A 27397-nucleotide genomic window follows, 5' to 3' on the forward strand; every position below is an offset into this window, starting at 1 on the left:
CTCAGAGAGAAAAGACACAGACACCAAGTGTGGGTCAAGAGATTTATTAGACTTCTTGCCTGTTTAGGAAATCTACATCCAGTGAAGAGACAAAAAGCTTTGCAATTCCAATGGTCCCATTAAAGTATCACTTCTGAAATAATTCTTAAATACTTTTATCCTTAGAAAAAAAATGTCCCATCCCACCCCATTTGGTGTCATTCAGCAAAAGGGTTTCCTCACCAGGGAAATCTTTTTGAGCACCCTGCAAATGCAAGCAAATAAATAAATGTCATGGGGTAGGAGATGATGCCTTCCCAGATGCTACCACCCCAGTCACAGTATTGGGACTGTGGGGGCCTTCTGAGCTACGCTGCTAGCAAGGGACATGCTTATTCCTTGTTGTCTTGATGACTTAACTGGTACCAGACAAGGAAGAAGTAAGAGCGTGGGGAAGGAGCAGATTCTGGTTCTGACTAGTGCACAAAGTGCTACGGGATTTCTTTAAGGAGATGAATGAAATTAGGGCATCTGGAACTCATCTAAGGGCTGCTTCACATGTGACTATTTTCAGAATGGATATTACTTGCTTGCTGGAAAAAATTGTATACAGCAGCTTTACAACTAAATTTTTAAAAATTAATAGCCTGAGAAAAATATAACCAATTTGCCCACAAAAAAATCTATTAGTCATCTTTGGCACATGGATGGTCCCAGGGAGAAGGGGGCGGGGGGCGGGGGAGAGAATAAATGAACTCTTTTCATTAGAAGACTTAACTGCCAAATCACCTGAAAGTTGTTATTACACACAATTGCACAAGCAGCTATTTGTAAGCCTTGTGTACGCTGCCACCTGGGGTGAGCAGGAGGATCTACTGTTCTGCATGTACACACAGCACAAAGCCACATTTTACAACACATGTGCACATGCGGAAAACTAGTGTGAGTGCTCATCAGACACTGTTGTGTGCATGATATGTATTTTTCCTACACAAAATTTATTTCCTTGGAACAAAATTTCTGACACATGAAGAGGCTCCAAGAATGGACCTGTGCATCTCCTTGGCAAATGCATCTTCCCAAACCCATGTTTACCAAGGGAATCTGATTGTTGTGTGCATGCATGTGTACAAGGATGAATCAGTAGATGGGAGTGTTTAACACCTACAGTGCCCTCCCAGGTAATCTCTGTCGTCATCTGTCGTCATCCCCCCCCCAAAAAAAATCTGGGTTTCTTTCCTTTCTTGAAATGTGGCTGAGCTTTTTTTAAAAAAGGCCAGGGAAGGGATTGCATCAGAGAATTGGTTGGTTGGGAAATTGTTACACAACGCCCCGCCAAAAAACAAACAATCAAACTGATTCTCTCCCGCAAATGTTACCCCCACGATGCTGTGTAAGTGTGGTCTCATAGGAACAAGTAGTTCCACCATCCTGAGATACCATGTTATTTCTGAGAATATCCAGGACAGAACAGCTAAAATTGAGCATGTAGTAAACAGTGCATTTCTTCCCTCACATAAGCACAGGCATCAGAACCTCTGCCGGGTTGACTGACCTGTTAGAGTGCTGTGATAATGGAGAAAGATTATCTACTCAGTAATTACAACCCAATAATATATATCCTTCTCCAGTACTTTCAGGAAGCAAAGGATGGTTTTACAAAAGGAATCCATCTCTCCTGCCCCTCCATTTCTCCTCCCCATGTCCCAGTTTACTCTAACAGAAACTAAGTATTCCAAGTCCCTCTCTCCAGCAGGACAGTCAATATGTCCTACTTTGCAGAGGACAACCTTCTGTTTGGAGGGGTGGCAAAGGACAGTTCTTTATTTCAAGGGCTGCCTACTGTGAATCTGGATTAAAAAGAAAGAATCCTAAGAAAGGAGAGCAGTAGGGGAGTGGGGAGGCTTGAAGTTGCCCATCTACAGTTATCACCTGGAAACAGCACACAACACTCACTAGGTCACTGTCTTCCCTGCTATGAAGAGATGTGTGTTTCTATTTAAATAACAAGTCATTATTTCTAAATTTGCAACTACATATAAATTAGTATATGCAAATCAATGGTTTTGATGATGCATTCCCTCGGGGTGGGGGGATTGTGTAAATGTCCAACCTACCCTTTAGGTGATTTCCTTTGAAGATTACTTAACATGGGTTAACATCCTTAGTTAAACTGTTTTAGCCTCCTTTTGATGAGCATTCCATACTTAAAGCACATTGATAAGGCACATTTCTCTCCCCTATACAAACCCCTGTTCTTTCAGTGCATGGTTATTGGTAGTAGCAGATGGCATGGTGGGGTGGCGGTGTTCACCTGACCTCCCATCAGTCGGATCTACTGGTTACTGTGAGGTAGAGGGGTGAAGTGACAACACTGATGCAAATGCACTGGGAGAAACACAAATTTGTCTGGCTCAACCTCACCATTGCCTTGCCCCTGAGCTACCTCCTGGGAAGTAGCCGCAATGCAACCAAGTGGAGGTCAGGTGCAAGCTGCCAGTGTCCACTACTGATTATAGGTGGAGTGATTCTTTACTGAATCTGAGAATGAAATGAGGCATTATAAGTATTTCAGGCTTAAATTCACCTGATCCAGAGAAGACGGTGTGATTTTATAAACAACCTTCACTTTCTACTGTCTCTTCCCTCATCATAACTGGTGCCCACCTCTCCATTTCAGGGCTGGTGCACTACCTCTTGTCCCACTCACTGCTCACAAGCCCAGTTGACTGGCAGCTGGAAAGAGCAACGGAAGAGTCCCATACGTCTTCCTTACAGCTACTTTGCCTGCCACAGTGCTAGGAGGAGCACCACATGGATGTCTGCCGAGAGAAAGTGTCCTGCAGGCCCCCCATACTCAGCCCTCCTAGATACCTTCTTGTAGCAGCCCACCCCCTCCTACTTCCCCAGTCTGCATATTGAGATGCAGGATTTCCTTCCCCTCATTCATTCACCCCAGGCTTCCAGGCCTCCACTCACTACCCGCATCCACCTGGTTAACTCCCCCTCTATCAGAGGCTCCTGAACTAAAATAGCAGCATACAACCCTGTCATTGGGCATCCCCTTCTGTAACCTGCCAAAAAGGGGGCAACTCAGAGATAGAGGTCAATACCTCTCTTTGGCCCTTATGCCTGGGAAAGGGTATAGGGAGCCAGTGGCCTCACCTTTCCCCCACATTCAGGATTCTGGCTACCTTGCAGTCCCTCCCTATAACCACAGGAGGTGACACCTGGTTTCTCCCTCTTTAAGGGGCACCTGATGACGTCGTCTCATCTCTCAAATTGTGCTGTGGCCAATGGGTGGAAGCTGTTCGAAGCCAGGAGCATTCGGCCTAGGCGATAGAGAAGTGCAGGGTACCAATGAACACCTTCTGGTTGAGTCTGCTCACCCCCTGCCAGGCTGCGAAAGAGTCGAAGGGGCCAAAAAGCCAGCTGGGCCAGGTGCTGCTCCTGCACCAAAGCAAAACAAGATGCTACCACTCCATCCACCACCACCGTCCCATGGCGAGTGAGGGGGGCATAGGCCCCAATATCCATCTGCACTGAGGCTGCTGCTACCCTGGCTGGTCTTAGCTCACTCCCATCTGTCACCAGCACATATTGGCCTGGGTGTACCAGGCTGGCAAAAATAGCCTTCATGGGTGCAGTGGCATTCTCCCCCACAAAAAGGAGGTGTGCTGCAGTGAGGGCAAGGCGGCGGGGTGGATCCCGCGTCTCAATGACGTGGAAAGCAGTCCGTGCCGATGATGCCTTGTCCAGAAATGCCAGGAATTCACTGTATATGGGACGGCCTTGCTCATCCATGGCTTGGACCCGCTGCCCAGGCCTCAGTGCCCACACTGGAATCTTGGTCCCGCTTTCTAGAGTTGCCAGTGCCTGGGCTGGGAAACAGCCTCCTGTCTTTGCCGCTGCTGAATGCTCTAGACAAAGAGAGGGAGAGGGAGAAACAAATAGAGAGACCAACCCAGTTACTAGAGGGAGGGAGATTTGATTAAGGTGCAAAGAAGTAAACATAAATGAAATTTGGTAAGATTTAGATGGGCTATGGGTGGTTGTGATGAGGGTAAGTTTTGTTATGGAGGCCTTTCAACTGGAATCAAGTGGCCTCTGTTTTGTAGGTTGGTGGAGAGTACAGTTCATATAGACTACTGATTAATTCATCTAGCAGGGGAGTTGGGAAACTTTGCAGTCCAAGGACCACATTCCTTTCTAAGAAACCCTTGGGTGGGGCACATGCCAGTGGTGAGTGGGGCCAAAGACAATGAATGGAAATTTCACCTTTATACAGCAGGTTAGCTTCTACACATACCCCTTCCCACCCTCCATCCCGGGCAGAAGTTTAATTGGAGTTCAATGACACATTTCAGCCATTCAGGAACACTCAAGGAGGAGTGCAAAGCAGGGGCAGTAGGGGCAGGATTGAGAAAGGGGTGTGCTGAGGAGAGTTTCTACTACCAGATAGAGAGGATGGAGGGCCTGATATATGATGTCACATGCACAACAGCACATTAATCATTCATCTGAAATAGCCTTTCCCATCTGATTGCCCTCCAGAGGTTTTGGACTGCAACACCCATCAGCACCAGCCAGCATGGCCAATGGTCAGGGATGATAGAAGTTGTAGTCAATCAACATCTGGAGAGCTACAGGTTGGGAAAGGCTGATCTTGATTAACCAACACCTAGGATCCAATGGTCTTATTGAGTATATCTACACAACTAATTTACACCAGCTAAATAAAAAACATTGGTTAACGGTCATGTCTTCCTCAAATATGCTGGGAATTGTGTGGTAAGGGTGCTAGCAGGCAACCCCTATTTCTGTTTCCTCCTTCCAATCATAGTTTGAATGAATAAATGAATAATGCACACTTCAACAACAAACATCAACAACAAATATTCTACCACTGATCTTTTACACTGTATAACAAAGATAGCAAAGACTATCTTTGTTATACCTGGGAGGAAGTGATCATGTTCTCCTGGGTTGGAAGATACAGAGGCAAGGGAAAACCGAGTGTAGTCAGACACACACTCTGGACTTTAAGAAGGCCAATTTTGAAAAGCTGAAGGAGCTACTGGGTGTGATCATGTGGTCAGAAATATTTGGTGAGAAGGGAGTCCAAGAAGGATGGAAGTTTTTAAAAGGAGAAATACTGGAGGCCCAAATGCAGACAATACGAACAAGAATGAAAAGTGGGAGGCATCTAAGGAAATCAGTGTGGCTGCATAAGGAGCTTACAGATGAACTGAGAGTTAAGAAGGGAATGTATAAGAAATGGAAGAAAGGGGAAATCACAAAGGAGTATACATAAGTAGCCAACAGTTGCAGATGGAAAGTCAGGCTGGCTAAAGCTCAGAATGAGCTCAGGCTTGCAAGAGAGGTTAAAAATACTAAAAGGTTTATTTGGCTATGTCCAAAGTAAGAGGAATAACAAGCAAGTGTTGGGTCCTCTGTGTGGGGAACACAGAGAAATGCTATTGGGTGACAGAGAAAAGGTGGAACTACTCAACACCTACTTTGCCTCTGTCTTTACTCAAAAGGAAAGTGATGCCCAACCTGGTGATAACAGAATAAATGATGTAAGGAGGGCGCTGCAGCCCAATATATGAAAAGAGGTAGTAAGGGAATACCTAGCTACTTTAAATGAATTAAAATTTCCAGGGCCTGATGAACTGCAACCAAGGGTACTAAAGGAGCTTGTGGATGTAATTTCAGAGCCTTTGTCTATTATCTTTGAGATTTCTTGGAGAACAGGTGAGGTCCCTACAGACTGGAGGCCGGCAAATATTATCCCCATCTTCAAAAAGTGGGGAAAGGAATAGCCAGGCAACTACCGACCAGTGAGCTTGACATCAATACCAGGGAAGGTCCTAGAACAGATAATTCAACAGTCGATCTGAGAGCATTTACAAAAGGATGCTGTGATTACTAAGACCCAGCATTGTTTTCTCAAAAATAAGTCATGCCAGACCAATCTGATTTCTTTTTTTGATGTAATTACAAACTTGGTGGATCAGGGAAATGCTATGGACGTAGTGTATTTTGATTTCATTAAGGCTTTTGACAATGTCCCCCAAGATATTCTTGTGAGGAAACTGGTAAAATGTGGGTTGAAAGAGATAACTCTTAGGTGGATTTGTAGCTGGTTGACTGACCAAACTCAAAGAGTACTCATTAATAGTTCCTTGTCATCCTGGAAAAACGTGACAAGTGGGGTGCCACAGGGTTCTGTCCCAGGCCCATTGTTGTTCAACATCTTTATAAACGACTTGATTGAACGAATTGAGGGGATGCTCATCATTTGCATATGACACCAAACTGAGAGGGGTAGCTAATGGCGCAGAAAACAGAATCAGAATTAAAAATGACCATAACAGATTGGAGAACTGGGTGCAAGCTAACAAAATGAATTTCAATAGGGACAAATGTATGGTTCTGCACTTAGGCAGGAAGAACCAGATGCACAAATATAGGATGGGGGTCATCTGGCTTACTAGCAGTACATGTGAAAAGCATCTATGGGTCTTGGTGGACCACAAGCTTAACATGAGTCAACAGTATGATGCATCAGCAAAAAAGCTAATACTATTCTAGGCTGTATCAACAGAAGTATAGTGTCCAGATCAAGGGAAGTAATAGTACCACTCTATTCTGCCTTACCTCCCTGCTCACTGTGTTTGAAGCAATAATTTGCTCTCCACTTACAAATGCAGACACTCAAAACTGGCTTGCACAGACTGTAATTCCAAGTGCACACACTTGGAAACTGTGTCCAATTCTGGGCACCACAATTTAAGAAGGATGTTGACAAGCTGGAAGATGTGCAGAGAAGGGCAACCAAGATGATCAAGGGTCTGGAAACTAAGCCTAATAATAATAATAATAATAATAATAATAATAATAATAATAATAATAATAATAATATCTTTATTGTCATTGCCCCCTCTCGGGGACAACGAAATTACTTGGCTGCTCCATCCACCCAGGTAGGGCACTCCACACAAAATCAAAACAACTATAAAAACACTAATTAAAACAATACAGGAGGAGCGCTTGAAGGAGTTGAGTATGTTTAGCCTGGAAAAGAGGAGACTGAAAGAAGATATGATAGCCATCTTCAAATATCTTAAGGGCTGTCACATGGAAAAGAGAGCATGCTTGTTTTCTCCTGCTCTGGAGGGTAGGACTCGAACCAATAGCTTCAAGTTGCAAGAAAGGCGATTCTGACTAAACATTCGGAAGCAGTGGAACAGACTCCCAAAAGAGGTGGTGGGACTCTCCTTCCATGGAGGTTTTTAAACAGAGGTTGGATGGTCATCTGCCATGGATGCTTTAGCTGCTGCATTTCAGGGGTTTGGACTTGATGACCCTTGGGGTCCCTTCCAGCTCTTAAGATTCTGTGATTCTATGATTCTCTAACTGCTTTATAGGTTTGGCAAATACAGTTTTACTGCCCTTCAGTAAATCTGCCTCAGTCTACTTGTAGTGCTTCTTTGGTTAAGATCTGTATTTACGATTTGGCTTCTGCTTAGTAGTAGAAAATGTGGGAAATTAATGACATGTAAAGCAAGAATCCATTCTTTAGCCATCAGCCTTCAGTGAAAGGGTAGGAAAAGCCACCCTCTAAAAATGGGTGGGCTCAACAGCCAATTAAGAGCATCAGAATAGATCTGCTCAGCAAGTAGCCTGAGAAACAGGGACCACAATAAGAAGAAATACAGTGGTGCCTCGCAAGACAAAATTAATCCGTTCCGCGAGTCTCTTCGTCTTGCGGTTTTTTCGTCTTGCGAAGCACGGCTATTAGCGGCTTAGCGGCTATTAATGGCTTAGCGGCTATTAACAGCTTAGCGGCTTTAAGAAAAAGGAAACAAACTCGCAAGAACTCGCAAGACGTTTCGTCTTGCGAAGCAAGCCCATAGGGAAATTCGTCTTGCGGAAAGACTCAAAAAACGGAAAACTCTTTCGTCTTGCGCGTTTTTCGTCTTGCGAGGCATTCGTCTTGTGAGGTACCACTGTACTTACTTTTCAAGAAGGGAGCTATGGCTTCTGAAGCTTACATAACCCAGCAAACAATCAGAAAGCTGGTAAAGCGCACATAGTTTCTAAATAGTACTGATTTAAATTTCTTTAAAACTTAACAATAGCCCTGCTGGATGAGGCCAAGGGCCCATCTAATTCAGTATCCTGCTCTCACAGTATCCCATGGAAAACAAATAATAATAATAATAATAAATAATACGGCCTCGGTCCTGTATACCTGAAGGAGCATCTCCACCCTCATCGTTCAGTCTGGACACTGAGATCCAGCGCTGAGGGCCTTCTGGCGGTTCCCTCATTGCGAGAAGTGAGGTTACAGTGAACCAGACAGAGGGCCTTCTCGGTAGTGGCGCCTGCCCTGTGGAACGCCCTCCCTTCAGCAGCTATCTTATCTTTAAAAGACATCTGAAGGCAGCCCTATTTAGGGAAGTTTTTAATATTTAATGCTGTATTGTTTTTAACACTCGATTGGAACCTGCCCAGAGTGGCTGGGGAAACTCAGCCAGATGGGCAGGGTATAATTTTTATTATTATTATTATTATTATTATTATTATTATTATTATTATCATCATCATCATCATCACTATTATTATTACTGCTAGCAGGACCTCCATACAACAGTGCGATGGTGGCAATGTAAAGCATATTGTATCATGTGTGATTTATGCAGCATTGACTTCCCTCTAGCTAGTTCTTCAGATCCCTAAGATAAAAGGAGAGCCTCCCCAAGGTAGCAGAGAATATGTCCCGCTCTCTCTAGGCACTTTTCATGTCCAACTCCCTTGCACTTAACAAAAACAGTACTCTTTTCCTCCAATTCTCAGTTGGTTGTTTTTCAGTAATGATTCTAAACAGTTCTTTTTTCAGGGAGCACTCAAGGGTATGCAGTATCAGTAGCCCCCACCCACCCCTGTTAAAAGTGTAGCGCTTACTGTAACAACTTCATGGTGAGCACTGGCATCTTTTTCCCCCCCTTAAAAAAGCACTGATTCTAAAATGAACAAACAGCCATCCACAGCCTTGCAGAAGAGGGCCAAGAGGGCAGTGTCTTTCTTTCTCCTATTCACTTCACCATTTGTAAGAATGGGGGTCCCTGTCTACAGGGAGCAGCCATCACAGCCCCAAGCTCACCTTTGGATCTGGCATGCAACTGACTTGTGAGATAATCTCACTGTTGTGCAACATCTGTTGCTACTGTTGGTCAGATTTAGCCACATGCAAACAGATGTTGGTATGTAAAGAACAATGGAGCTGGTACTGCAGAGCAACTCAAAGAGTGAGCTGCTATAGGCATGTTCTTCCTTTCGTTCTTTCTCTCTCTTAGTCCCATGTGTGCAATAAGTAAATAATAAAAATGGTCTGCCATACTCATATAATTCATTTGAAACCAATTGCAATGTCTATATGAAATGCTAAAAATTGTCACCATGTGGAAAGAAGACACTTAAAAATGGAGAATTTAGCAGATGCCATGCCATAGTCATGCATCTGCATATCTCCATTGTTCAGTCTTGCCTCACAGCTGATATAGTCATGGCCAAGTGACCAACGGTGCCCTTTTGAGCATACCATATGTCAATTGAAACAGTAAAAATCAATACACAGTGTATCTTCATTGTTTGGGAACGGTCACAGTGCAGTGAAAGAGCACATGCTTAGGTCCCAGGTTCAATCTCCAGCATTTCCAGGTAGAACTGGAAAATACTCCTGTCTGAAACCCTGAAGAGCTGCTGCCAGTTAGTTTAGATAATACTCAGTGGTCTGACATTGAAAAAGGCAGCTTCCTCTGTTCTTATGACCTGCTTGCTACATGGATGATACAGTCAAGAAGGTGCTCCTGGTACCATGAGCAAGACTGTGCCATCTCTGTGCCAAGTCCAAACAATGAAGATACATAGAGGTGCAATGAAATAATCCCCTTCCAGAGTCTGATAAGTGCTTTACAGGAGACATTTTTGTGAATGTTCAGTTAATTGGCATTCATCCATGGAACAGAAATCAAACGAACATTTGAGCCAGTGTAGGATGTATGTTCATTTAAAAAAAATATCATTTTAAGCCGGTGTAAAAATACACCGAGCCTGTTCTAAAAGAGGGTTTTGTGTGTTTTTTTGCTATGGGATCAGGTTCAGCGGCTATGGCCAAGCTAGTGTGCAACCTGGAGGGATTGTAGTGGTAGTTGTTGTTAGTTTGGTTTCAGCCCAACTCTCCAGGAAAAGGGCAAGTTCAAATGTAAAAAGTTAGTATAGCTCATTTTTTAAAAAGGAGATAAGACTTACAGAAGCCAAGTGGATGAAGAGATTGGGGGAGGGCAGAGGACAGACAGACCAGGCCACACAAATGGTACAAAAATAAAGGCCATTTATTAAGGTACTTATGGCAGGCCAGCTGCCCTGAATACACACCATTTCCAGACACTTAAAAGTCCTCCATTAAACCAGTGTTTGCTTCTCTCACACTTCATCTTACACAGGCCAGGACATTCCTTCTGTACTGAGTATGTTCCACTGCATCAGGAGTGACCAACCCAAAGCCCTCCAGATGCAGCTGAACTACAACTCCCATCAACGCTCATTATTGGTCTTGCTGGCTGGGGCTGATGAGTGCTGGAGTCCAAATACCTGGCAGGCCACAGGTTAGCCACCCTGGCACTATACATTTGCCCTACCCACCATCCATCAGCCTGAAATACTGAAGCAATGCCTCCCTTCCAGAATAGCCTGTACTCAAGTGCTTGTCTCCACCTGTAATAAAACCAGCACCCAGGATAAACTCTTCAGTGTTGGCTCACATTCATCCTTTTTGCCCCACCCAGTCTCCATCAAAGCTGTTGCCAACCCCCCAGCAACCAGTGCTTTCCCTGAAAGATTGTGCTGCTCCTCTAGTCATTTACTACCAAGAGAGTTTCCCAGTCTTTGGCACTTTGTACGGTTGCAACATCCTTTTGGAAGCATGGGCACCCAGAAGCAGACACAGCATCCCAGGAATGTGGCAGCATCTAAAGACAAATGAAAAGTGTTTTCCTACTCCTGCTAGTGGAGCTCAGAGGAAATGGACAGTCTGTAGAGCTCCACAGTCAAGGTGCCCAGCTTGGAGGTAGCAGGCCACAGTACCCAGTGCAACCATTTGAAGATTTATGCATAATTTTTTATATCCACCGCACTTAGACCTAACTTGCAGCTTTGTAGATATCAAGGCTTTGGGGACCCAAAGTCCAAAGGGACAAAAAGTGCTTGTTTCTTAGCCACTTGGCTGGCACAGTTACTTCCTGGAGAGTATAAAGTGGCACAGTCCATATTGGTGCCAGAGGGGAGAAGGTTGTGCTCCACTCTGGCTGAGCCAGTCTCTTTCTCCAGCGCTGATCTCTCCTGGTGTGCTGCAGTCAGGTAGGTGGAGACTCGGCTGTTGGGTCAGGCAGTATAAGCTCAAGGCAGGGCAAAGGCACTTCCTTCCCATCAACCAGAGACCCTGTGGGTCTGGAAAGGGCCGGAACACCAGCAGCTCATGCTAATGGTCAAAGGATAGGAACAAGATGCCACAGTCAAAGTGTGGTACTCTGGCCAACAGGGGGAGAACCTCAGCACCTAATCCCAACAAACAACTCAGGCCCCTACTGTCCTTAATATACCTAGGGCTGGACCAAACCCATTGCTGCCCACCGCTTGTAGAAATCTACATTTTTTTTCTGGATGAGAGGATGTGCAGCTCAGATGAAAAATATTAGCCAGGTGTTCAACTGGGAGAGTATTTGCAGGGAAATATTTCCTGTGGCTTTAACAACCAGATCTTAGAGCAGGTGTGCTTGGTCCTAGCCCAGTGAGGGAGACACTCGGGGGAACTAAGCCAAACCAAGATTAGCTAACATTAACATAAGGTATTTAATTGCATGCAGGGATGGGAGAATATCTGTGGTTCACCAGCTATTGCTGGACTACAACTCCCATTATCCCTGATCATTGGCCATGCTGGTTGTGGCTGGAGGGAGTTTGAGTTCAACAATACTGGTAGGTCCACAGGTTCCCCAGTTCTGATGAACAGTAAGAATGGAGTACAGCATTGCTACTGTTATCCCACGGTGACCCATACAAGCAAAAATGTGCTCTTCAACCTTATAACTTACCCACTCCACCTTTCATTACCCCAAACCTTTCTTCAATTGTGCCTATCTCCCTTATTCATGATTCACAGATACTTTCCCACTACCTCCCCCATTCCTGCCAATCTCCCTCAATCCCATCTCAAAACTGGTCCTTACCAGATTTGACAGAGCAGTGAATGTGAGCCTTAGATTCATAGTAGACCCAGTCGAAGCCAGCCTCAACAGCTAAACGTGCCAGCATCCCATACTTGTTGCGGTCACGGTCAGAGGTGGTGATGTCAACAGCACGGCCTTCATAGTGCAGTGATTCCTCTGAGTGGTGCCCATCTTCATCCCAGCCCTCCGTCACACGCAGCTTTACCCCTGGCCACTGGTTCATTACCGAGATGGCCAGAGAGTTTAGGCGATCCTTGCAGCGCTATGGGAAGTGGGTGAAAAGTGACAGAATAGAAATAGATTAGCATCATGCACCTACACACAGAGGAGAGCATTACCTGGAAGTACAAAACTTGGATTAGATTGGGGTGGCCATGTGTCGTTCTTTACAAAGGACAATCCTTTCCTTGAAAGGGTGGCAGAGAACAGTAATAGTAATACTGTAATAATTGTAATAGCAGTACTAGTAGTAAATAATAATAATAATAATAATAATAATAATAATAATAATAATAATAATAATAATAATAATACTTTTATTATCTATACGCCGCCCATCTGGCTGGGTTTCCCCAGCCACTCTGGGTGGCTTACAGAATATATAAAACATCAAACATTAAAAACTTCCCGATACAGGGCTGCCTACAGATGTCTTCTAAACGTTATGTAGTTCTTAATCTCCTGAACATCTGAAGGAAGGGCATTCCACAGGGAGGGCACCACTACTGATAAGGCCTTCTGCCTGGTTCCCTGTAATTTCACTTCTTGCAGTGAGGGAACGACCAGAAGACCCTTGGAGGAGGACCTTAGTGTCTGGGCTGGATGATGGGGGTGGAGACGCGCCTTTAGGTATACTGAAATCTGTTTTTGTTTTGTTTTGTTTTGTTTTGTTTTGCAATGTGTAAATGTGTAGCCTAGATTAAATTCCCCACCATATCAAGCATTGCTTAGCCACAGTCCAGAACATTTGCCATCTGGGCAACAAAGAGCCACACCTAGGTCAACACACATGCAGCCAAATGATGTGATAACATCCTGACATGGTAGCAATTTAGTCCACTACTAGATGCTAAAGTCACTTTGCTTTTCAAAATGTATTCTACATTCTTGTTAAACCCCTCTCTAATTTTAATAATAATAATAATTTTATATACAACCCTTTATCAAAAGATCCTAGGGTGCTGTACAACATTAAGAACACATTTTATAGAGCATAACAATAAAAACCTAATAAAAAGCACAATAATAGACAGCATAATAATAAAATAATCATAATAACAGCCACTCCCCCAGCTTTAACAGACCACAGATTATTTAATGGACAAAGGCCATACAATGATGGTGCCAGGCAAGCCTCTCTGGGGAGAGCATTCCACAGATTGGGGGCCACCACAGAAAAAAGACTCATTCTTGTGTTGCCACCCTCTGAACCTCTCAGGGAGTGAGGACATAGAGGAGAGGCTGTCCTTAGGTATTGCGGTCCTGAGCTGTGTAAGGCTTTATAGATCAAAATCAGCACTTTGATTGGGTTCAGAAGCTAATTGGGGATAATAATAAAAACCACCTTACATCAAGGGCACTGGCTCCTGGGGGCCAAGGCACTGTGGGCCCCACAATCTCTTTCTTAGGGGTCCAGACCCCTTCAATATTCAGAGGGCCCCACGTGTGATGTCCTGACGTAGCATGACATTGTGTGTGTGTCATCAGGACATAAAGACATCATGTCATAAAGATGTGACGTAAAGACGTTGTGTTGGGCCCCTTCAATCCTCCAGAGAAGGTGGTACCTCTCCCTTACATAGAGACATAATGGTCCCTCTAGATTGTCAGGATTTTGCAGGAGGGATTCAAGCACATACTGGGACTTTAGGTGTGTGCAGTTAATGTGTATTAAAAGTCTCCAGTGCACAACAAATCCTCCTTAAAAAAAGACTTTCTGCAGTTTGGAAAATGATTGGAGAATGCATTGAAAAGTGTGGGATAAACTAATGACTAACAAGAAGATGTGTAAACACTCCAAAGTAGATCAGGATGGGTACAAGATGGGAGATGATTGCCATTTAACTGCCCTGTAAACAAATCAGAATGAAAGCTCATTAAAGACTGGTCATACTGTAGTCTAATCTCTGTGTAAAGCAAGTCAGGGTGAAAGTTCAAGAAACAGGTAATCTGGAGGGGCCCAGTTTCTCAGCTCAGCCCTTGTTCCTGCACAAGTAACATGGGTTCACCCACACCACTTTTTAAAATGCATAAGAGAACGTTTGGCAAAGAGAGAGATGTTGTATGCATGTGCACAGAGTTGCAGGATTTGTAGATAGACCTCAATTATTTTTGTAGCATCCCCAGAAGTTTTTTCTAGGTATCAGGAACCTAGAAGTTTTTTCTAGGTATCAGGAACTCATTATTAATATATAGATATACACACCACATGGGCATGTCATGCTCTTTTGCTTCTGTCCATACCGAACAATATTAAATTCATTGCTTTACTGTCCTATTTTCCCTCCATGCCCTATTCCTGAACCTCACTGATTTGGCTTACAAGTAAATGAGTCACGAAATATGTCACTTGTGACTAAAGTCCTGCCCAGGCCTAAACGCTTACATTAACCCTGGGATGCCTACACAGGCCATTCTGAGAGCAGCCAAACTGAGTTTCTTGCAGGATGCCAATTGATTGGTAATGACCCAGGTGATCACGTGTACATTGGTGCTGTCAGGGCAGGACTTTGAGGCAGAGGTCCAGTGCCCCTTTCATCAGAACAAGCAGAAGTCCCCCCCCCATCCTGAATACAGCAGTGCTGGTTTCCCACAACTGAAATAAAATGAAGTAAAACACATTTATATCTAAAGAGGGTGTGTGCGTGTGCTAGGTTCAGAGTCAGAATGTCCTAAAACACCACTTCACTCATGCTGCAATATTCACACATACAGTGGTATCTCGAATTACATACGCTTCAGGTTACAGACTCCACTAACCCAGAAATATTACCTTGGGTTAAGAACTTTGCTTCAGGATGAGAACAGAAATCATGCAGCGCAGCAGCAGGAGGAGGAGGAGGCCCCATTAGCTAAAGTGGTGCTTCAGGTTAAGAACAGTTTCAGGTTAAGAACAGACCTCCAGAACGAATTAAGTTCTTAACCCGAGGTACCACTGTATTTCATGAAATCCTGGGACATCACAACAGAGAAGCAGCCCCACATTGGAATGTGTGGTTTTGTGTGTGGAAAAAGAGGGGAGAATCATCCCAAACTGCAAAAAGACAGCAAAGCCCTTCCATGTGTGACCTTGGAATGTGGCCAACTATCTGCAAGGATGAAAGGCCTGACCCTCCCACTCCTTAGGTCACGTTTCACTCAGCCTTGAGAAGAGGGCAAAGAGCAATGCAGCAGCAGCACAAGGGTGAGGCAAAAAACCCGCCCCTGCATTCAGAGGAAAGGTCATATATGGCCAGGGCTGGCCTTTGTCCCTAGTAAAACAGGGCAGGCACAAAGGGCTATCCCAGTTTCTACAACCACACACACCACTGTTTGTTCTGGACCTCAAGAGATAAGGTGCTACAGAAGGCAACAAACAGTGTTTTATATATGAGAGAGATTTATTTATTTCCTTAAAATACCATAGGAAAGGTGAGGGTTACATAGTTTGGGGTTACATAGTTGGGTTCCCATCCCCATCTCTGGCTCACTTTTCCTTCTAACAACAGTTAACAAACCACTCCAAATCACCCTAACTTTGCATACTGTAGAAACAAACAAGCTGATGAGTCCCTTGGGTGAATCTGGGTGCATCAGGTTTTGTGAGATTATTATTATTTATTTTATTTTATTCAATTTCTCACCCACCCTTCACCATATGGTTCCTAGGTGGAGTACAGCAATGCTTTTTTAAACAATAAACTACAATATTAAAACCAGTTTAAAACAAATGTTAAATTGCAGACCAAGAATAAGGACTAGCTCTAGACATATCAGGGCCCCAGAACACCATGTTAAAATGCTAACTCCTGAGTTAGTGAATACAAATACATGGGCTGTTCCTCTCATCAAAATAACTCCTCTTAATACAGCCTTCAGACAAGACTTTGTTTGTTATTCCTCACAGTCAGCTGCACAGGGAATAGCCATTGTACCCATCACCTTCACCTCACATTCATACTCTTCCAGGCTATATCATTTACCCAGAGCAATGGGAGAATTACATAGGGAATCACAAGGTACATATTCTTCTGCAATGGGAATAAATTCAGAACTGATTCACATATATGCTAATTCCAGCTGTAGCCAGAAGGTGTCAGCATAGAGCTGCAACAAGAAAGCCAATTGGCACAAGGCAGGTGCTTTAATTCATTGGCCACAAGGCAAGTTCTAAAGAAACACCTCTGATGCCCAGATATAGGAACAGATACTCTCAGAAAGAATCCCCAACATTAGGTGCTGAGGCTGCTGTACCATGATGCAATTTGAGCCACAATGAAGGGTTTGGAGAAAGCAACAGAAGAGGAAAGGATCAAACTATAGTAGCTATGTAAGCCTCAGTGCCCAATCAATTATCCCAAGGCTAACAGCATGGGGGCTACATGTTGAGCAGTAAAAAAGTGGGATTTTGTTAACAAGGTGCTAGATATTTGGTGAAGCACATAACACGTCTGCCCTTCCCACCATCCAAGGGGATAATCATAAATTGTAAATATAAATACAGGGCACATTTTCAGACTGCTGCTATTTTCTGGTGGGATTCAACCACATATTGACAAATTCAGGCAGCACAATTATATCTGATTGGCAGCTCTTGTGTAACAAGCCAATTTTCTCCAAAGACTGCACTTTTTGCAATAAGTTACAGAAATGCACTGGAGGGTGTGAGATAACACTTGCTTTGATGCAACATCATTCAGCCTCATTAATGTTGTCTAATTTCTCTGCAAACAAATCAGGCTGAATGCTCAGTAAACAGCACATGGAGCGGTACATGCTCACATATGAAAGGGATGAGGTTCTCCTCATTTCTTGCCTCAGTTACTGAGTCCAATTCATCAGTAAAAGGACAAAATTCAGCAAGCCCTGCTTCCAACACTATACCCACATATATTCAGCCACAAATATTCTCCAGGGTTCCCTCTCCACACCCTTAGAATGGAAGCCACATTCCAAGGCATGCAGTCAGTGATGCTATGAAGAAGTTGTCCATGGTGAAAGGTGGGGATAGGAACTATATTTACTAATCATTTGGCAATACCAGCACTGTCCATTTGCTCCTTGTCCAGAAAATGTAACCTACAGGAGTGGCTAACCTGTGGCCTTGCAAACATTGTTTGATTCTAACATCTATTAGCTCCAGCCAACAATCCCAATGGTCAGGGGTAATGGGGTTCACAGTCCAGCTGCTGCAGGTTAGCCTTCTCTGATTTATATTATAGTGGACAGATCTACAGTACACTTTAGAGAAGGGCTGGTAAGTGTTAGTGTGGTATAGAGCCTAGAAAACAAGGAATACCTGGGGTTCAAATCCCCATTCAGTAATGAAACTCACTGGATGACTAGTCATTATCTCTCAGTCTAACCTACTTCTCAGGGTTATTGTGAGGATAACAGGGATGAGGGAGAGAACTACATATACCACTTTGAGATCCTTGGAGGAAGAGTTGGGTTTTAAAAATTAGCAAATAAGCCTTAATGGCAAGGTAAAGAAATGGCACGTGGCAAGCAAGGGCAGGAACTACATTGTTTCTGTTTTATACAGCACTGTACACATTGCTTGTGCTAAATAAAGGTTAAATACAACCCACAGTATTAAGTAGGCAGAGCTGGAAGTTTCTGCAGCTCAACTTCTTGGAGAGGACCAGGGCTCTGCTAACAGGCCTTGGATAGACAGGGGGAATTTACCCAGCCTGCATATTTCTGTGCTGCTCAGAAAAGTATCCACTGTTGTACAAATTGATACCAGCTCCACTAAGTTGCTGGCAACTTTTGGTCTGGAAAGCAAAGAATGGCACTTATTCCTGCAGGAGCACTGAGCAGTGAATAGGCATCATGAGGACCATGAAAGCCACCTCCAGGAGGGACAGTTGCTTGAGGTGCTTGGAAAATCAATTGTCTTGGTAGAGTCAGAGAGCGATGGCTGGAGCTGAGCACTAGACCCTAGAACTAGTACTCCTATCAGTTTGAGAGGGGGAAAGACCACCAGCAGCTCACAAACGAATACCAGCAGCCTGTTCATAAGCATTCATGATGCTTTGTGCTAATGATGGTATTGGGGCTGTTGTCCCACTTTCAATAATGTATGCACTTGCAAAGGTTTTGGGGTGGACGTACTACTTTGTTTCCAGCCAATCTATATCCTGTAACCTTTTGATGGAATTCTATAACTTTCTATACCATTGGTGTTCTGGGTTTGGTGGCTTCTTCTTCTTTTTCTGCCTGCTTTTCTTGTGCTACTGTGCAACAGTACCCCGCCCAGATGGCAATAATGCAATCATATTGAGGGAGCATCACAGAACATCTAATAAAGCAGAATGATGTGTGAACAGTTCAGTATATATCCACCACTAATGCAGAATACATGTTGCAGAATACACCCACAAACCTCCCTACCTCCGCCCATGCATGCATGCACGCACACTCCAATCTGGAGGAGCCCAGAGGATGTTGGCCTGGCCTAACTTAAGCTCCCTGCAAATCATGGTGAGGGAGGTTTGGTTCAGAGAGCAAGGAGAAGGAAGCTGGGGCTGGGGGGCGGTGATGGGTGGAGAAGAGGTGAGGCAACTATTCCTGGGCCTTATCTCCACCTCTGAGCTCAGGCACCAGAAGCAAACAGAGACTGACATTCTTGAGAAAGATGGAGTGATAAGGACATGTGGGCGGGATCCTGTTGCCCAGGGATATGCAGACCCTTGGACTTGATGAAACTCAAGTCAAGAGCAATAAGAAACCAGCAATGGGGGTGGGGGTGGAGAGGAAAGGAGGGGCTGAACAAGAGCACCCCTCATGCTCAGGTGATACATTTTGAACCTCGCATCATGCCTCAGAAGCTATGCCTTCAGCATGCCTGCCTGCTCTGGAGAGAAGGTGAGGATGCTGGCAAAAGTCCAAGTATTATCAGGTTAGCTTGTTGCTGTAAACATACACAAACATCATTGGATTTCAGGTTCCCTCATCCCTAACCACTGACCATGCTGCCTGGGACTGATGGGAGATGGAATCCATCTTCTGACGGGCCAAAGGTGGTTCTTCCCTGAACTATAACATGCTAAGTGATACTTCTAGCAGAGTCTCTTGAATGCGGAGCCCTTGTTGAAAGCCGCATAGATCCCAAGCCCTGTTAATAGAGGCAATGCATGATTTTATGTTATGATTGTTCAGCCAGATAATCCATCCCTATGCCTAGTCAAGCTGCCATGTGCAACACCAGTGAACCTCTTTGGTTTTGCCTACTCTGTCACACTCTCTGTATTTTAACCAGTGACAGCCCCCACCCCCATGCCCCTAGGGTGGGTGAGAGCACTGATCCAGCAGACCTCCAGCTGCATCCCAGAGGCTTTAGGAGACTCACCTGCACCATAACCCTGACTGGTGGCAGACAGGGTGGCAGACCAGGAGGGGGAAATAGCTCTTTATCTGCATTCCTAGAGCCCACAGGCATTTCTCCGGTGATACCGAAAGAGTCCTACATAACTTCCGGCTCCACAGTACCCATCCCCCAACTATCACCATCCCAGGTTCCTGCTCCAACGGGCAAGACTTGTGGAATTTACAAGAGGGAATAGTCCCCTGTGTAAGCATCTCAGTCATGCTTGTGTCAACATCTTCACAATGCTCAGCACTCACCTTGCTCAAATATCCTTCTAGCAACCCTGGCCAGCAGGGGAAACTGAGGCATGGGGGAGGGGAAAAATAAGCCCCATTCAGCATCTTGGTGTCAGAACTGAAACCTACAGGTTCTTGTAACTATGTCATTTAGGGAGGTGTTAGGAGCACCCCCTTCCCCCAGTCTTTCAGATTACAGGGCTCTGTACAGAGCAGTAGCCACATCTCATTGGGTCTATACTCCAAGAGGCAGTTCTAAAACATTTAGTCAGTCAGATCTTTCTGACATCCCCTGTCACTCCAGAGGTCTAATCTACTACAACCAGTCTGTTGTACTTCTTCCCCTACCCCACCACAAAAAAGAATAGCTGGCCAAAAGTAGCTGGACCCTAGCAATTCACCTCACAGGCCTCCCTCCCAACCTTTCTTCCTACTAAGCACTGGTTATCTCAGACTATTGTCAAAACCAAGGCTTTAATCAAGGCCCTCCAAATGTGGCCCTCCAAATGTTGCTGGTCTAAACAACATCTGCAGGGGGCATAGGTTCCCCATCCCTGCTTTAAATGTTAGGAGTTTGTTTGTTTTTCATTTACCACATCTGTAACGTAAAACTTCCACTTGGCTAAAATGGACATCCATACATGCACACAAACAAACAAACAAACAAACAAACAAACAAACACTACAGGGCTTTTTTTAAGGGTCCAATGTGAAAACACTCCCAGAGCTGGTGACAGAAGGCAGATTGTTTTCCCCAGTCCTTCCTATTCTAGATTTAGTATATAACCCTATTTGGGGCCACCATCTCCTCAAAACAGGCTAAATGGAGAATCCGGATGGTTTTTAAAACAAAGATTAGACTCTGAATAGTTTGCTTTTTAAGAATTAGCTTAGATGTTACAGTATGCTTAGAAGGTGGCCTAGTGAACTCTGGGCTGCCTATAGACAGTCAGATTCTTTGCTTCCAACTTAATAAGCAGGATCACCTTGCTATAACAATCCCCCAAGACAGATTCTATCCCAGTTATGTTAACTGGAAAGCTAGGGCATCCTTTTCAAAACGTCCCAAACATAAGGATCAGCCTACCAATTTTCCCCACAACAACTACCCCCAGGTCAATTCCCCGCAGACGTTAGCCAGATGTAAAGCAGTGGGTAGGCAATGAGGTAAAGCTAAACACCTCCCTCCTGCCTACTAATTCTCCCCTGCAAAACCTCCTTCCCCTTCACATGGTAAACATAGGATTGGAAAAACCATGCTTCCTGTGCAATAATGTCATTCCAATCTCCATCTGAGTTAGCATACTCAGGATCCTGCTCCACATTGTGTTACATGATTCTTGGGTAAGCACATTATAACAAACTTTTTTACCCTAGGACTTATAAGTGAAGCGGAGGCTCTTGGAAAGGGAAGGGTGTGATGTTTCTGAACAGGTATCACTTGCGTATTAATTCTACTGGCACTTTCAAGGAAGGTAATCCCACTGAAGTTACTGAAACTTATTTCCAAGTAAACACATTTCAGATTGGACTCCAAAGACTAAAATGGATCTCCATATTTTTTATTTTTAAATAATGTTAATTAATAAATTCTTAGTTTTCAAAAATACGTGCATTGTGTCTTTTTTCAAATTGTGTTTTCTATGAATCAGTTTAATTTGCTGTGAGACATTAGTGTTGCATGCAGTATTAGGTTGGGAAGAAAAGAGGTGGAAAGAGGGGAAGGGTGGGCATGGTGCATGGGGTGGGGATGCTTCTATTCTTCCATGTAGTGTATGTGTGGGATTTTGTGTCAGCATCACTTGTGTGGGTTCTTTTTCTATTCACTTATTCACTTGTAATATTTCTTTGGTAGTGAGAGAGGTTGGGGGTAGCCTAGGGTGTGGTTAGTTGTCTTTGGTTGGCTGTAGTGAAATTTGTTTGTGTGTGTGAGGGGGTGGATTTTTGGGTCAGGTTAGCCATATTGATTTGTATGCTGTCAGTGGCTTCTTGTTGTTGTCTTGTTCGACTATGTATGTGATAAAGGGGAACCATACTCTTCTATTCCATGCATCTTCTTCTATTTGTCCCCATGTCAGTAATGGATCCCCATATTTAGCTTGGAAAGGGATTTTCCCTTCCCATAGTCAGAGACTGGCTGGGGACTAAAAGAGTCTGGTTTCAGCTTTTGCTGTAGCTGCATGTGACATGCTGAGCCTGCTAGGCATGTTTTACAGGGCTCTAGCTCAGTGGTGGAGTATCTGCTTTGCATTCAGAAGGTCCCAGATTAAATCCCCAGCATCTCCAAGTAGGAGTGAGCCTCTCCCATTTGAAAATCTGGAGAGCCACTGCCAGCTGGTATGAACAATACTGAGCTAGATGCACCAATGGTCTGATTTGATGTAAGGCAGCTTCCTATGTATGCTTATCCCTAGTCCCATAGGCTTTTCTGGCATGGCATACTTGAATCCCTCCTGCTCTATGGCTATAACAGCATAGGAGCCAACTCCTAGGGGCTGTAGGGGCTTCAGCTGCCGCAAAAAAATATTTGAGGGGGCTTGGCCCGCACAAAGTTTATAAGCATTCCCATTCAAATGGTGTGTGTGCAGTGTGTCGTGTGACTGATTATGTGGGGCGGGCTTACCTGGGCCCCCACAATATTTTATTCAAGTTGGCACCCCTGTGTCACAGTAATTGCCAATGTGATGCCCTGCAGATTTTTCAGACTATGACTCCCATCATGTTATGCTGGCTGGGTTTGAGGAGAGTTGCAGTCCAAAATATCTGGAGGGTACCAGGCTGACGAAGACTGCTCTGCCATATCATCTGATATTGAACTGCATTTTTCTTATATTGTAGGGTTTAACTGAGTGTCAATAGCATCTGAAGAGCATAATAAATAACCCACTACCCTCTAGCCAGGGATTCTGTTTTCTGACATGACCAAACCAGCACAATATTCCTAGGTGGTTCACAAGCAGAGCATGTCCTCAGAGCTTTCACTATCCCTTGTTAATCTCCATCATTTGATATGCAAAGTGGGCAGCAGCCTCTGAAAATGAATGTTAAAACTTTTGACTGTTGGAGCTAACAGCTGCCAACCAACACCTTTGATGTTTTCATCTAAGCCAGGAGTGGACAGAAGGCTGATCATGATTAACCAGTGCAATGGCACAGGTAATTGGACTTAACAGCCTAACAGCCCATCCACTCATTAGATGGTAATGTGCATTGTTTCACTTGCTTCAGAATGTGATAAATCAACCCCAACATATTTGGAGCCACCCTGCTTATTCTCCCAAGTGGGGCCCCAGACTTCTGCCCCCAAGTCCTGCCCCTGTTGACACTGATGCACCAGTTTCTGGTGATCCACCCAGCACATGCTGGCTGCAAGGATTCTTACAAAGGATGTTGGACAAGATGGACTTTGATCAAAGCCAGCAAGGCATTTCTTACGTTTGTTTGTTTGTTTGTTTTTTTGTTTACATATTTAAATATTTATATCCTGCCCTTCACACCACAAGTTATGTGAAGGGAGCCTGAGCACAGTATGCAACTTAGATCACATTTGTAGAATACAAGAATTATGTTCTTTCTTTTTTACCACTCAACACTGATCTATTTTTTTTTAAAGTTTGGGACATGGTGGCGTCTGCCTGCTGCAGAGTAGATCGAATTAGGTCACAATTAAAGATACATTGATTGTTCTTTTTATTTATTTAAATAATTTAATTTAAATAAATAATTAAATAAAATAATCCAATTTCTGGGATTGACTGTACCCACAAAGCACTTATCCATGCCTAACCACTTGCTCAAGTGCCATTATTGGGTACTGCTTCTCTACCTATCACACTTTGGGTGCAATCCTATGCATACTTACATGGGAGCAAGCTGTACTGAACTTAGTGGGATGTAGTTATGGCAAGATGAGCGATACATCCCCAGAGTCATCTGCGTGCGACTGGACCTAACGGACAGGGCTCCCTTTACCTTTACCTTTCCACACTAAAGCTGCAGCCCTTAACACACTTTCTAGGATGTAAATCCCATTGAACACAGTGGAATTTACTTTTGGGCAAAGCAACTTAGAATTGAACTGTGGGGCTACAATCATCAGTCTACTTGAATAGGTGCCAGGTCCCCTTTGTGGAGAATGAGCCAAAACAGAACTCTTGGTAAACCCAGTCTTTTCATAGTAACATTAGGGGAGAAACCATAGTAAAGAGGCATTGGAGAGAAGCCAAAATAGTTTCCAAGAGGGAATGTGCTGCTTGAATTAGATGCTAGGGAAATGGTTTCTGCAGTGATGGGGAGGACAAACAGCAGGTCAGGGGGCATATATGCCCACCCTTGCTGCCTTGTAAGGCCAAATATGTGCAACCACTGGAGGTAGGTATCAAAGTATTGCCCCCCAGACAGGTTGTTTTTGCTAACAGGCAGGTGCCTTGCTATCACAACCTACTCTGTATGCAAACAAGGTATAATTGGACAGTGGCTATAGAGCTGGACCTAGATCAGAAATCGGGATCCAGTGGCTCTTCAGATGTTGTTGGACTCCAACATACAGCAGTCCCAGTCTGCATGACCAATGGCTAGGGATAATGGGAATTATGGTCCCCCAACCATACATGAACAGATCCCTGTATGAAATCCTCTCAGCCGCAAAGCTCCACTGGGTAACCTTGCTTGCACTATACTTTTCAGCCTAGACTATCTCACAGAATTGTTCAGTCTATAATAAGAATATGAAATATATTGCAAATCTGTGCTGTGGTGATCACCTCTATGGAAAAGGGTGTGGGGAAGAATAAAGTTCATAATAATAATGATTCTTAATGCACTTCAACTATCATTTTCCTCCACATTACAATATGTGTTTCCATATTTCAATTTATGCTGGTGCCTGATGAGACATCTCATTTCTTGAAAGAAATTGAGAGCAGGGATGAGAGAGGGAGGGAGAGAAATGAAAGGATTTAATGCTGTCTGTGAAACTAAGCAGGCAGGCAATCAATCCCCAAACACCTCAATTTCTCCCCATCACCATCCTACCAACCCTTCAAAGTCCTGGGCACCTCTGCCGGATTGGGACCATGCACACATAGAACTTCATTTGTGGCAATCCTTTGTGTATCCTCTCTAAGGGAAATGCAAAGGGTAATGACACAAGAACGGGTCTTCACAGTGGTGGCTCCTTGATTGTGGAATGTTTTTTCCCAGGGAGCCTGAGGGAGGCAAACCTGACATCTTGACTAGCTGTTTTGGGCACCAGGTAAAAATCATGTTTATTCACCCAGGCCTTGGGAGTTTAATTTCCTGAACATGTTTTTAAGTGGGGTGGGGTGGAGTTGGATTTGCTCATCTATGCATGTTATTTTATGTTTCTATTCTTGTTTTATATCTATTTTGTTTTTTAAAGTTGCTTTGAGTTCATTCCCCCCCCCAAAAAAACCGCAACCAATATATATAATCAATAATAACAAGAAGTTGTCGTGGAACGCATCCGCCCTCACAACACCTAAAGAAGGGTGATTTCTCCCGTGCTACTGCTACCGATGCCAAGCTGATAAAAGGATCTGGCATTGATTATGCATCATCGCCCCTAAACTTTCATCAGGGTTTCCACCGGCAATGAGAGTCTAATAACTTTCCAGGTCTGGATAGGGGAGCAGGAAAGTGATCGGAACCCGGAGCTGACTTCCAAAAAGCCATTCCAAAGGTCCCGGTAATCTCTCCATGCTTCCACGGTCATGGAGCCCTTAGCTACGCTTTACTTTCCTCGAAAGCTGGCGAAACCCACAGGACTGGATATGGAGGTGGCAGCAAACAGGTGGCCAGAGCCCACACGGAGTGAGCAGGTGCCCCGGAGAAGGGAAGACGAGCGGCGGAGGATTCCTTCCCTTTTTCCGAAGGGCTCGCCGGCCACTTGGCACAGAGCAGCTCAGTGGAGCGCGGCGCGCGGCGCGGTGTTTAGCTTAGCCACGGCAGGGGGCACGTGGGTTCGGGTTCTAGCGTGCCGCTCAGGTAGACTCGAGTGGAGAAGGCAGGCAGCGAAAGCGAAGGCGAGAGAGAGGGCGCAGCGCAGCGCCGCGGCTGGAGCAGGGGCTGGGGTTGGTGCCTACCTGGGTCATGAGGCGATCGGCGCCCGTGTTCTCCTCGTCCTTGAAAATGATGTCCGGGTTGTAGTTGGGCGTGAGCTCCTTGAAGCGCTCGGAGTTGCGGGCGATCTTGCCTTCGTACCTGCCGCTGGCGCCCAGCGTCTTCTCGGGCACATTGGGGCTGAACTGCTTGTAGGCGAGCGGGATGAGCTTCCTGGGCGGGCGGCGACGGCTGCCTACCACTCGGCCCGGCCCGCAGCCGCGCACCGGCGGCGCTAGCAAGAGCAGAGCGCAGCCGCTCAGCAGGAGCAGGAGCCGCGCCGCCTTCATGGCTCCGACGACGACCAGCGGGCGCTCAGCAGCAGGAGGAACTGCAACAGCAGCGGCGGTGGCAGCGGCAGCAGCCGGGCAGCCCCGGGCAGCGAGCAGCGGCAGCGTCCATGCGGCGAGCGGGGCAGGTGCGCTGATGGGCCGCTCTGAGCCGGCCCGCTCCGGCCGCCGCCAATAAATAGCGCGGGCCCCGTTTGTTTTGGCTGCCGCGGTTAAATCGCCGCCGCGCTCTAGCGGTCAGCGCCGCCGCCGGAGCTGCTGCTCTCGCTGCCGCTGCCTCTGCTCGCGGCGCACGAGTGAGCGACAGAGAGGGGAAATTGAAGAGATCCGGGATCGGGGACCGCCAGGACCGCACCCAACCCGTGGCCGGCCCTCCCTCTCCCTCTTTCCTTCGCCTCCTCCCCGCGGAACCTGCCTGCCTGCCACTACCAGGGCCCGCCGACGGGGAGAGGGGGCAGGAGCCCGACCCACCCCCGTGCCTCGCTCACCTGCTGTCATCGGGGGAGGCATGCGCCACGGCAAAGAGGGCCGCCCCTTCTCCCCCTCCCGCCTGGCGCCCAGTCCCAACTCCACGTGCGCCACGAAGAGGGGCCAAAAGGCTGCGGGCCGAGGCACACGCTTACTTGCGAGTAAAGCCCACTTCTGTTAGTGTCAGTTCGGTCGCCGGACAAAAGCCCCCACCAAGTGCAGGATCGGTCTGCAAATGCCATTCTCCACCCCACCACAGTCCCAGGCTGCCACAATTGGCGCCAGTTCTGGCTGGGGGAGTTAAAACGGGTGCCCAACCCGCTCTCATATCCCTGGCTGGGATTACAAAAAAATAAAGAGGACAGAGAGTTGGGGGCGGGTGCCCTCAGCTCCTCAAAGCTGCTTCCCCTGCTGATCCCTTAATGCCCCCCCCCGCCA

At 45.5% G+C, this 27397-nt stretch overlaps 1 protein-coding gene across 2 annotated transcripts; it reads right to left on the reverse strand.

The window, feature by feature from the left end:
- Positions 1-28: 28 nt before the first annotated feature.
- On the reverse strand, positions 29-27397 carry IHH (Indian hedgehog signaling molecule). 2 transcript variants are annotated; one of them, XM_081201599.1, is made up of 3 exons: positions 26186-27397; positions 12276-12537; positions 29-3899 (listed from the first exon to the last, which is right to left on the reverse strand). In XM_081201599.1, the coding sequence occupies exons 1-3, from the start codon at positions 26489-26491 to the stop codon at positions 3250-3252; spliced, it is 1218 nt and encodes a 405-aa protein (XP_081057725.1). In that variant the 5' UTR covers positions 26492-27397; the 3' UTR covers positions 29-3249. The 2 variants fall into 2 exon arrangements, with proteins under 2 accessions (XP_081057725.1, XP_081057726.1); XM_081201600.1 differs by lacking the exon at positions 26186-27397 and adding an exon at positions 13845-14612.

The sequence above is a fragment of the Podarcis bocagei genome (assembly GCF_964188305.1).
Source record: "Podarcis bocagei genome assembly, chromosome: 1".
In the NCBI taxonomy this organism is placed as follows: domain Eukaryota; kingdom Metazoa; phylum Chordata; class Lepidosauria; order Squamata; family Lacertidae; genus Podarcis; species Podarcis bocagei.